Source organism: Ammospiza caudacuta, chromosome 10 (genome assembly GCF_027887145.1).
Source record: "Ammospiza caudacuta isolate bAmmCau1 chromosome 10, bAmmCau1.pri, whole genome shotgun sequence".
NCBI classification, from domain to species: domain Eukaryota; kingdom Metazoa; phylum Chordata; class Aves; order Passeriformes; family Passerellidae; genus Ammospiza; species Ammospiza caudacuta.
Window position 1 is genome coordinate 10,260,803 of NC_080602.1, and position 13,145 is coordinate 10,273,947.

At 41.7% G+C, this 13,145-nt stretch overlaps 1 protein-coding gene across 1 annotated transcript in view; it reads right to left on the reverse strand.

Annotated features, from left to right (window-relative positions):
• Window positions 1–13,145, reverse strand: part of MYO9A (myosin IXA) — a 175,817-nt gene that overhangs the window by 60,750 nt on the left and 101,922 nt on the right. Inside the window, exons 10-11 of the mRNA XM_058811168.1 lie at window positions 9,416–9,532; window positions 1,245–1,379 (exon numbers count right to left, since the gene is read on the reverse strand). Coding sequence (XP_058667151.1) covers window positions 1,245–1,379; window positions 9,416–9,532 — 252 coding nt within the window. The remainder of the gene's footprint in view (window positions 1–1,244; window positions 1,380–9,415; window positions 9,533–13,145) is intronic.

The window sequence follows — 13,145 nt, forward strand, 5'->3', positions numbered from 1 at the left end:
TTTGCATTTTTATGGTGGACAATGGGAAAACAAACCTGTCTCTAGAAATAGACAGGTTATCCCACTATTAGAGCATCTATTGAGTAGGGCACACCTACATACAAAGGCCACTTAAAAAACTGAAATTAAATGGCTTTGAGCAGCTCTGCTCTACCTTATTAACCAAAACCAAAGAGATAAACAGAAACCATCAAACTCATGAACAAATACTCCGTAAGTGACCCACTCGTTTTTTGAACATCCTCATATTCAAGGCAACTTTTTCTTCTGCATTTTCCAAACTCTGAGAACACTGGAGAAGCCCAAAACAAAACCATCAGGGTTTTTGGGAAGGGTTGGGTTAATTCTGTAATGATGATAAGGAGGGTTCCCCTTGTCCTCCCCCAAGAAGGATTTCACCTGGAGAGAGGACATGCAGACTGGCAAGTAAAAAATAAAAAGCATTTTGAAGGTCTCTAACACATTTCCTGTGTTGTACAGCTCAATAATAGCTGTCCATCCATGAAACAACACATGGATGTTGAAACTTTCAGTTTTCTTGTCCTGCTTGTTGCTGGATAACAAATGGAGAAGCCTCCTCCCATCACTCTAAACCATCTTGTGTGTGTTACCAGCTGGATTGCAGCCTGTGTTTTTGGTGTCTCTCTTAGAGTGCATAAATTTGAGGCTGGAAAGCAACACCCTGTCCTAACATACATAAAGCAAAGCTTAAAGTTCAGCCTTTCCCAATCTGCCAGGGCTATTGAAGATCATAAGCTGAGCTAAGATCTCAAGTCTGACCTCTGAGAACACATGAGAGTAACATTTCCCCTCCCTCCCCAAAAATCAACACTGGAAGGCAAAAAACCACTGCAAGATTGGGAAGGCTTTTTAACTAGATACCGAAAAATAACTTTTATGTGGTATCAAATGGCACAGCAGCATGTCCAGGCAAAGGCAAGGAAGGAATTGCTCATTCCTTGATAAGACCTCTGAGCACGTATCAAGGAGACAACAGAACAGTGGTTAAGGTCTTCATGATGTTTTTGGAAGACAAAATGTTTATTTTAAACCAGCAAATGCCTGGCTGGGTTTTATTTTACAGGTGGAAGTTTGTCATACGATCAATTAGAAGTTAAATAGGAATAATTCAGAGTACGCTCCTTAACAAAACAGAATGAAAGGGACAATTTCAGAACTTTATCAGGGCCACAAAGTCATGTCAATATTCACTGGCATTAGAGAGTAAATATTTTTGGACTTACCTGTTCCAGTTTAAAGATGTGTTGGTTAAAGTAGTGCTGCAAGCGCTCGTTGGCAAAGTTAATGCAGAATTGTTCAAAACTATTGTTTTCATAGTCTTCAAACCCAAAAATATCAAGCACTCCAATGGATAAAGTCTGCAAGAAAAGTAAGAGTGAGGATTAGAATAAAATCACATTAAGTGGATTATTTGTACACAGTACATAATCAAAAGCACACAGACAGAATTAAATATACTTAATAGTAAGAATTTTACTAGAATTGTTGATATTGTGCCATTTGGCAGACTCCTCCAAATCAAAGAGACAACGTGTAACTTTAGATATCTGGACAAAAGGGCTTGTTCTAAGAGAAAAGCCCTTCAAGAGGTGATTTCTTTTTCTTATTTACAAACAAATGGCCATCTTTGAAGAAACCTGAAGCCTCTTCCAAGTTATTCTATTGGATTTAAGAGTATTGCTCTTCAGAAGGGAAAAATGGGGAAAAAAAAAGCTTGCATGGTGAAGACAATCCATGGAAACACACCTCCAAGGTGAAAGCAGTGTCCAAGCAAACCCACTCCAGCTGCAAACCTCAAAAAGAAACTCCAATGCCTCAGAGCTTCCCATGGAAATAATCTTTAGTTCTCCTGGTGAAAACTGAAATAGTGTCACAAATAAAGCATCCACCTTGTTTGTCAGATGGATCAGACAATGGATTGGTGTTTGGGGGCATTGAGTCACTCCTGCCTCCCTGAAAGGGGGGAATTAACACAAAAATAATAATAATGCTGCTGAAAAAGAGACCCCAAAGCCCTGACTAACACTCAGCCCTAAGTGCTGGCCCAGCCCTGCCTCTGTGACACCTGGCTGTGTCCACATGGCTCTTCTGTGTTCTGGCACCTTTTTCCACCAGCTCCTGCCAGTTTGGGATGAGGGATACAGAGGGACATCTCTGGGCTCCTTTAGTTCATGGGCAAGAGAGGTGTAAAGAGGGACCATCCCATTTTTTTTGGAACCCACTGGTACTATGAGCCCTACATTCTCTCTAACAAACTTCCATAAGTTCACAATAGGGAAGTTTTACTTTTATTAAATCCATAACCCATAATATAAATTGCAGGATTTGGCCAGTAACAAATCTAAAGAGCCTTTTTTCCCCCATCACTTTGATGATTTTGTTAACCTCAGCCATATCTCACTCCAGGCTTTTTCCCAAATTGAAGAGCCAATGCCTGTTTGGTCTCTAATCTACAATTACCTCTTGAGATGCTCATCAAGATGTGGGTGCACCAAGTTTCCTATATTGGTAAAGAGAGCTCAGTGCTGCAGTGAAATCCCTGCTTGCTTTGCATCCTCCTGGCCCCTTCCTCTCCCCACACCAGCCAGGCAAGGACAGGCAGCTGACCTCTGGCCAGGTGTATGTTGGCCCACAGGTGAGTGCAACCAACCCATCACCTCCTGGCTCAGATTGTGCTTCCTACCCTTGATGGGAGCAGAAATGTGGAACTTTCTCCTTTGTGTGGGTACTGGGTTTCATAAAACTTGAGCCTTCTGCCTGTCAGATGGATTTGGGAAACCCGGAAGAAGAGGGACATGGGATGTGTCAGCAAATAAACCTCATCACAGAGGGAGCTGGGATGAAAAACAAGCTCAAGATACAGTTTCTGCTGCAGCTTCCATGCCTGTACATGACTGTCGTGTTAAACACCTAATCCATAATTAGTGTTATAAATAAAACTCATACTGTGCCCACCCAGAAAGGCTGCTGTCATCAGAAAAGGAGTGAAGAGCCTGAAGGACACATTTGGGGAGAGCTCCACCAAGACAGCTTGTTAGAGCACCATGCTCTGGGATCCAAACAAAGCCACCTCATACAAATACTCCTTTCACCCATTACAATTAATTAAATAATTAATAAGAGAGGTAAAAACATCAGCACTGGTCAAATGAGCCAAGCCTTAAGTAGGGAGGAGAAATATTCCCTCCTTTCCACTTCAACAAACCTGAGAGCTGCCACATGAGCTGGTTTTAGTTCTATGGTATTACCTGCACTTTGGATTTTCTAACACCAATTCCACTGCCAGGAACACAAACCAGACTGTCCACAGGCCTCTCCACACTGCCTTTTGTCCATTTTCAACACGTCACACAATGTGGGAGGAAAATATTCCCTCTGTGCCTGACTGCTGAGCAGGGAACCACCTACGGCTGCCGTGGGCAGAGCGGCCGCTGGGCCGTGAGTTGGAGCTTTGTCTGACCTGGACTCTGGCCACTGGGACAAGCACAAGCACAACAAACAAAGCATTTAAGCACAAACATAAGTCTTTAAACCATTTTCCAAGAGCTCATTGACTACTTCATCTTTTTTCCAGGCTTTTCTCCCTGTTCCAGGGCCAGTCAGTCTCTACCTCCCTGATGCCATGACAGGGATGAGGGCCCTTGGCCACTTTCCCAGAAGTTTGCATCACTTGACAAAACACCCATGAGAAACAGCTCTTTGACCAGAAGATGGAAATTGGGAACCAGTGGACCAAGGACAGCCTGGCAGAGGGATTCACTCTCACCCTCTGCTTCCTGAGGTCCAGCATCTTCTCCTGCTTGTCCCAATGGATGTGGCAATCCTGCTCACCAGGCAGAAATCTGCCTCATCATTTTTTAAATACATCTCAGGAGGAATTCTTCTTAAACTCTCTGTATGATTATTGGATCATATCTTATCTATATTATCCATGGAAAAATTGATGATGGAAACAGGACAAAGTGACTCTTCTCATCTCCTTTGCAAATCCCAATCCCAACCACCTCACTGCTGTTCAAGCTCATCATCACAATATACAAGAGCTGCAAAAAATTCCCCTACTTAAAAGTCTCTATTCCACCATATACAAACAAGACTTGGAAGATAAAATGCTCACACTTCCAGACTATTAATGAATTTACTGACACCACTTTCAAAAGCATCGTGTTGATGCCCTGTGGAAATAGTTAAGCCCCTGCCTGAGTGAAGACTTCAATCTGAACAAAGTCTTAAAGCTCTCACAAACTTAATTTAATATGAAACAACTGAGCACAAAAACCCTCTCCCTTTTTTCAAATCCTGGTTCATTTACTGCATTGAAACTGGTACCAAATATATTTCAATGTGGGTGTGGAAATACACTTATAAAGCAAAACAGAAGAGTCATATACAGCAAAAAATAGCCCTGTCAGTTATAAAAGAAATATTATATTTTAAAGCTGTATTTTTTTTTTTGCTGACACCTAAAATTAAACACACACAGAATTAACATGATAAAAATATTATTATAAAAATAATCTGCATTTCACAAAACCACTGCAGGTATCAAACCACGCATCCAGGAGGAGGATGGTTAATTCTGCCATGGTTGTTATACAGAGTAAACCAGCATTTTTCTCACATCCCTGTGTTTGTAACTACCAAACTCCTCCAGAATACAGATTATAAACTGTGTGGTTTTTTGCAGAGTTTCATGCCAGAGAAATCCAGGCAGAGCTCTGCAGTGAAACAGTCATTTGTCCTTTGCTCCCAAAAGAATGGGGCCAATGGATGCCACTTGGGAAAACTTTAAAACCTGAGAAATTTTGAATTTATGGCTGTTTTTCTACTCTCTGTCCCTGACAAAGCAGCACAAATGTACTAGTACAAAGTCAATTCTTGTGGCAAGGTGAAAAAACACCATTTCCATTTACATATACAGAAATTAATTTTGCTAAACTGTCTGTAAAAAGTGTGTAATTGGTTTAGAATGAATTTTGCAGCCCAATATTTTAAAAAAATAATCAAGGGAGTTTAAAATTTACAAATCTTTTAAGTCTTCAGCTCCAAATCTGTCGTTTGAATAGGTGCCATGAGGAAATCACACAAAGATAACTTAGAGCTTGACTTGCCAAGTCTAGTCTGTGTGTTAATGCTGTTTCTTTATCAAAACTAACATATAAAATTAAAAAGTGTGACTGCATTAATTAGCATTTCAAAATTCCTGTGATTAAAAGTGCATGTCTGTGAGGATTTTTAAAATTTGGGTGAACCCTGGGTCAGTGAGCACTTGCTGCTTGAGATGATGAAAAATTACCTCATGCTTTTCTTAAAATGTCTCAGCCATGACATTTAAACACAGAGCATGAGCTTTAAGGGCTTTTGGCAAATGATGACCTTGAAGCCCCATGCTCTCCAGTTCCCAAAATGCCAATAAATAGGGATCACTGGAGCTGATTTATGTTGCCCCAAATACACACTGGTGATGTAATTCCACCATGGAGGTACATTTTGGCAATCACAAATAGGTTTGCTACAAATTCAGGGGGAAAATCTTGTTTGTTGCCATTTTAAATTTTTTTACATCGTGTCATTTTAGTAATTTCTTTTCATTTATAATATTCCAAAGCCAATACTGCAAAAAATCCCTCCCCAAAACCCCAAAATCCATCACCACTTCATCCAACAGGACCACTCCAACCTACATCACCCCAATATATAAGATGACCTATATGTAAAGTGAAACACAGTGATTTGCTACAAACTTGGAAGTTGGGACCTAAAATTAATGAACTGATGCACAATAAACACCCTGCATGTTCAGCAATTCTTCCTCTGCTTCAGGTCAAAAAGCCAAGAATTAACTGGTTGGTTGAATTTAAATGAATTTTCTTCATGGCCATGAATTCATGTGTTCAACCATGAATTTTTCTTCATGGCCATTAATTTTAATTTTCTTCACAGCCATGAGTTCACCATCATCCCCATGAATGCAGCACATCATCCAAGCATGGCAGCAGGGTGATTTGGGAAGAAATTAAGACACTTCACAAGAACCAAATGGGGAAAGATTAAAAGCACCCTCAGAAATGCCTTTTGATCCACCATGATCTCTACTCTATATTTTTAAGAGGTGAGATGGACTTCTAGCAATTCCTAACCTGATTTATGGAAGGAGAATTCAATAAGAGGCTCTGAGAGGTTTAGTAATCTTGTTCTCAAGAGAAAGAAAAGTCTCTGGCCTCATTAATAAAGGTCAAATTTCAGACAGCTTGTAGGCAATCATGAGTCCATAAAAGGAACTGAAAGGGGTTGAGAGAAGATGAAGGAAAAGGGAGTCAGAGCAAATCCGACCCATGGCAGCTCTGCCATTACCATAAACCAGGAGGTATCAAATAACACATTCACAACTCGGGTCAGAAATAATATGCTAGAAATCCTGTCACCAAGCATGATAAGCCAAATCCCACTGTGTTTTCCCAAAATATTTCACTGCACATTTAACTAAATTTGGATATCAAAGGTCTGATTTACATCTTCCAAATATTTGCTGGACAATATGGAAGAACAACGGCCGAGTGTTTATTTTTCTTTGCCCAGCTTCATCTTTTGATCTTCTCCTTACTGCTGATATCAAATAAACACATATTGGGATCTGAAAATGATCTTGGTTCCCATTGTCCCACTAAAATCAAATCTACACTGATGAAGAGAGAAACTTCTATTAATTTTTCTCCTCAACTTCTCCCACACACACTCTAAATTGAGATGGTTTGGAGTCTTGTTTTACCTCTGCATAATGTGATTATTATAAAAGAAAGCTCTGTGCCCCAAATCCATCATCTGACACTTTCTGAACCTTCCAAACCTGCAGGATTCTTTCAGAATGCATCTTAAAAGTCAGAGGAGTATCAGTGTCAAGCATGGGCTGGGATTAATCTGGGACTTTTACTGCAGGGTGAGTCACGTGTTATTCACCCATTGCACATTCAGGAGTTTCTGAGGAGCAAGGCTCTATTTTGCTCTCATAAATCAGAGATTTGATGTGTTTAAGAGACTTTTTTGGCTGGCAGCAAGGAGATGCCACCCATGTGCCAAGGTCTTGCCTTGCAACAAGGAGGGTTTGGAGATGCCACTGCTCCCAGTCCACCTCCCAGTCACCCAACTGGTGTTGCCCAACCTCAAAACAACACATGGGAAGCTAAGGAGGACCTGCATTCTCATCTGGGGTTTCTCCAAGAATGAGCTGAAAAGGAATTCAGGAGGATTGGGAAGTGGGAGGAAAAACCAGATCAGTTGTTGGCTCCGTTTCTCCATGGTGGTGATTCTTGGTTGGTGCCTCCATGGCAGCTGCAGGGCCCAGGATGCCCTCAGACCCTTGTTGGCAGCAATGTTTTTTATTCCTCAAGGGCAAAGGAGCAGCTATTCCCAGCCCTGCCCAGTCCAGGGACACATTTCTCCTTTCTCTGTGCTGGAACTACCCAAGTTGGGGGCTAAAAATAGAGCTGAGGAGGTGACGGGGTAGAACCACTCAAGGGAAAATTGGCTGTCAATGTTTAACAAAGCTGCTCTGAAATGCACATAAATCTCTTCTTCACCATCTCCACCCCTAAAATGGGGAGGATTTGTGCATTTTCATGATTTCTGGGGGATTTGTGGGAATCAATCCAATTAATAGAGGACTCTGAAGATAAACTGAACTATGCTTGTGCCTAGAGCAGCAGATATTTCCTGGTATTCTGTGCACTGCTTTTCTGCTTCAGGAACTCTGGCCCAAGTACAGCCCAGGATTGCCTCCCTGGGTCTGGGTATGAGCACATTCTGCAGCTCCAGGTCCTGGGCATTTGCCAGCATGGGTGGATCTGCTCTGGCACAGGGGCAACACCACTCCCAGCTCCTGCTGCCTGACCTGGATATTATCATTACGATTTGGGGTGAAAAAAAAGGGTCAGAAACCTGTGAATTGTGAATTCATGAGATGACACACAGAGGTGGGCAAGGGGGAAGATGGTCACACTCCATGGGAGTCTTGGCTGGAGAAAGCAGAGAGTTAATGTGCAGCAGCAATGTTGGAGAAAAGCAGGAATTTGGGCTGTTCTGGCTCTTACCTGCTGAGATTTGAGGTTGGGATCAAAAGTTTAATTGCCCATAAACAGCTACTGTGGTGCCTCACTTTCACAGCCATGCTGACTAAGCATACAAGAGTGTCCTAGACTGATTTGTATTTAAATATTACAGAACAGATAATAATTTTAAAGAATCATTGGGTCATAAATAAAAAATAATTAGCATTTGAGATGCATTTCCTTGTCAAAACAAATCCAGTTTTCTGCTTCACCAAATATGTAAACAGTGTGGTTTGTTTTTTCCTGACAGCCCAGACAAAACTTTTGATTACTTGGAAAAAAAATCAGGAAAGAACACAACATTTCTGGTAAAATATTAAACAGAGGGAGAGGCAGCATGTGCAGTCAGAAGGCTCGCTGGATGTTATCACTGTAACAACCCTTCTTTGTCAGGAAAACACATTAACCAGATTTCATAGGCATGTTTTTATTTCCAGTCCACAATTACACTCCACAACCCTTTTTTGGAATTAAATAAAGGAGTGATTACACTGAGAGTCTCTGCAACTTCAGTCCTATGGCACAATCCAAATGTCAGTGCTCAGCAAAAATCCTCCTTTTGGCAGCTGAGACTTTAGTTTGTATGCACAACCCCCCAAAAAGCCCCACATGCTGCTGGACCATGTCCCAGATTCCCAAGACAAGGGTAGCTGGAGAGCTGGCAGTGCCTGCGTGCAGGGACACAGATTTTGGGGTCAGTATTCCCCAGCCTGAGGATTGTGGATGAGTACATGAGAGGGTTAGGGAGGATGTGCTGGGTCACAGCATGCAGGCCCTGCTATTGCAGGAAACTTCATGTCACTCCTTCCATCAATTCTTTGGGAAGATGGTACAGCATCCCACCAGCTTCATGGCTTCTTTTCTTTAAATTCATTTTTCTACTGTACTACCTCAGTACCTACAGACACCCACCTCGTTCATAATCTCATCAGGGAGCAACTTCACCAAAATGCAGCAGCAAGAATTCCCTTTTTTCCCCTCTGAATTATACATGGCCCTTTAGTTTTACACATAAGGAGGAAAATATTTGCCATTGTTCCTGGAGTGGGTGGGGGAACTGGCTTTTGTGGCTACAACAAAATCTCTTCCCTGGTTGCTTTGAGCTGACAGTTCTTCAGGTGCTTCATCCTTCTCAGCTCAGCAAGCACCACTTAGAATAATGATGCACTCAGCTATGATCCGAGGAAAAATTAACTTCATGTTAAGCAACACGCCTGGGTAATGTTTTATCACTCAGTTATCTATTTTAAAACCCAAGAGAGGAGCCATGAGAGCTGCTGAGGTGTTACCTTGGTGCTTTCCTCCATGTCCTTGGAGTTGAGGAGGGCATGGTTGATCCTGAACACGATCCAGTCAAACAGGGCACTGTACAGGGACTTGGCCATGGAATTCCGCACGGTCACGGCCTGGAACAGAAAAGAAAAAAGGTGATTGGAAATGATTCCTGCTCTGCACTAAAATGGCTTTTGCTTCTCAAGCTCCCACTTCCAATGTTCATATTTCTCCCTTGCCAAAGCTTCTGTCTGCTATTTTAATTTAGGCCATGTATGTCAATGGTCATAACAGCACAGGGAATTGGGTGTAATCCCAGGGCTGTGGATGTGCCCCTGACCTTGGCTTGGTTTCTTTCATGCACTTGAGTGGATGATACACAAGATCCCACCCCAAATCCCATCATTGGTGGCAAAACGAAAGAAAATAAATACACACATTAAATATAATAAATTCACCAAGATCCTTGAAAAGTTTCCTGGGGGAGAAGGAAAGAGAAGGGTGGATTTTGCACAGGAGTGACAGCAAGAGATGTGAAAGCACAGGCCAGGACAGGTAGTGCCTGGCACCAGCAGAAGGGCTACAAAAAGGGAGGTTAAAAACCCCTCTGGTAAATCTGAGGGTTCCTGAAAACTTGAAGTTTTCCAGGTACCACCAGTGGGAGCTACAAATCATGGCAGGCAGGTTCAGCACTCCTCCAGCAGCTCTCCCAGAGAGAGGAATAACAGAGCTGAGAAAGGGTCATCCCCACCATGGCCAGGATCAAAGAGATTCTGCTTGATGGGATGAAAGCTGAGATCAAAGGAAGATCCCTGGGCTTTTGGACAGGCACCTACATAGAGACCCAGAAAGCAGGAATTTCTATTTAAAGGTTATCTTTGTTCTTGCTGCTTGAGATTCTTTCTTGGTTTCAATTATCACCACGAGTAGAGCTTTGGTACATATTAATCACCCAAAAACTTATGGCACCAGCCATGACTGCTACACTCTGGTTCATTTTAGCCACTGCAGAAGAATAAAAAAGGAACTAGAAGATTCCCATGTAATTATTTCAATTAAACCCTGAACTGTAACAAATCAGTGGCTTGTCACACATTGCCTTGAAATCCTTCTCACCAATGCTCCCTTCGAGGAACATCATCTGAGTGGCCTCATGTCACTGACCCCAAGGGAAGGATTAAAGCTCATGTAGCATCATTTATCTTCAATCAGCTCACTCCCACCTCTTTTTTTCCTAGATTTTCAGAGATAGCAGCATTTAGTGTGACCACGAGCCATTCTGCCAATGTTTTGCTATTAAGCACATGGTCTCACTTCCTCTCTGTTCAGCTGGAATAGGAGAAGGGATTAACACAGTCCACGCCAGGAGAGATTTGGGTTGGATATTAGGAAAAATTTATTCATGGAAAGGGCTGTCAGGCATTGGAACAGCTGCTCATGGCAGGGGTGGAGTCCCCATTCCTGGAGGGATTTAACAGAGGTGTGGATGTGGGGGACATGGGTTAGTGGTGGCCTTAGCACTGCTGGGGGATGGTTGGGAAGGATGAGCTCAGAGTGCCTTTCCCACCTGAACAATTCCATGGTTCTGTGGCTGAGGATGCTCACAGCCTCTGTATGCTGCTAACCATAAAGTGGTGGCAATAAAAAGTGACATCACAAGGTAACTACAAAATATGGCCATAATTAGCAAGGAATTCCTCACCCAAAAAACAACTGAAAACAAGCATGTGATGCAAATAGGTGAGCAACAGCACCAAGAGGATTTTGGTGCAGCTCAGACCAAAACAGCAATTTTAAAGAGTGAGCACTTGAAATGCTGGAGTTCTCCAACAAGGGCTGGAAAGCAGCCTGCATTTCAAACACAAAGAGCTCCAGTTCTCACTAACTGCTTTTTCTTTTCTTTACTGATGAAAAAGGGTTGGGGTGGGTTTTTGGCTGTTTTTATTAAAAACAACATGGGTTGTTTGGGTGGGGGAGGTTGCTATCTAATTTTTTATTTTAATTTACTCAAATGTGAGAGAATATCTCAGCAATTAATAGAAAATTCAAGGCTCCATCTACACTATTTTCATTGAGCTGGAAGACAATCAGTGCCACAGAAAAATCAGTCTCTGGGGAAAGACCTAAGGCCAAGATGCAGGAATGCCTCTCACTGCCCTAATGCTTTGTCCTGGCATAAACCAGCCCAATTAATTGCTCTAACGTGCAATTAAAAACAAACTCCATCTCTATTTAAAGCCAAAAAGAACACAGTTTTTTCTCCTACAGCATCATATATGGGTTTATGTCACAATACTTTTCATTACCTTTTATTAGAGGCTACAGGGATGTGCAGGACTTCACCCCTGAATGTCCCTGTTGGTTTTTTTTCCAAAATAAACTAGGATATCATTAAGCCTGCACCACTGCAGTGCTGAGGAATGCTGGGAGTGTGACTGCCACGAGTCTCCTGAATGGTCAGACTGGGAAGTTTCCCTGGCACCAGCACTGCCCATTTTCCTCCAGAATGTGCAGGCTGGGGGATGAGCCACTGCTCTTATTCCCAAACTGGTCTCAGCTACATGGAAAGCTGGGAAGCCATGGAAAGGTGATTTCCTTGCTATGTTTGGGTCCCACAACCAGTGGCCCAGATCCCAAAGTGTCGCCATCACATTTTCTGAAAAATCTCTTTGCCCAGGATTTTTCTCCTGGGAAACCTCAGAGAAAAATGAAAACAATAATTATCTGATTGCTTCTCCTGTGTTTTGCTGCTTTGGAATGTGTTTGGGCATTGTTTACCAACAGGTGAATGTTTGATTGGTTTCATGTGAATTGTTTTTGATTTAATCACCAATCATGGTCAGGCTGTGCCAGGACTCTGGAAGCAGTTACAAATTTTCATTATTATCTTTTAACCTTCTGTCTGTATCCTTTCTGTATTCTTTAGTATAATTTAGTTTAGTATTCTTTAATATATTCTAGTATCATAAAATAATAAATTAGCCTTCTAAGAACATGGAGTCAGAGTCATCATTTCCTTCCTGCACAAATACAAATACACCAAAGTGTTCCCACAAATACAACACCAAAGTGTTCAAAAGCCACTTTTAGAAGCAATGGTTTAATCCTAAGAGCTGGTAGGAAACTCCTGGCAAAGCAACATATTGAGAATACCGAGTGGATGGAGCACATTGCCTTCATCTATTTAAAAAATACCTGCACTGAAATGAACCTATTTTAAATGACTCAGGGTTTAGGGGAGGCTTTTTTTATTTGAATTTTTTATTTCATTTCTGTAAAATATTTACTTTATCAAGAGATCTTCACTGATGTCACATTCTAAATATAGCCCCTCACTATCCTAAACAGATTCCAAAACTACCCAATCTCGAGACCATCAGGGAATATTATTTCTTTTCAAACTCAGGAGCTGCAGCAGAGCATTTAAAATAAGATTTTATGCTTTATTTAATGACAAATAATTTATTTCTGTATTATCCTACATACCTTAAATTAATTCTAGTCTCTGAACTATATCCTATACATCACATACAGTTTGTCTTCAGGTCAACACCTACAGCTTCTGGTCTCTTCCACAAGTCCCCTTATGTGACATTTAGGCAGATCTGGAACGTGGTGATGCTCATCAAACCATTTTTATTTCCCTCACAAAGCAAAATAAAAATAGCTGCTGCAATGCCAAAATAAATCTCTGGGGATCAAAGGGAGCAGGATATGTTGCACCCACACAAAAATATTGCTGATTCC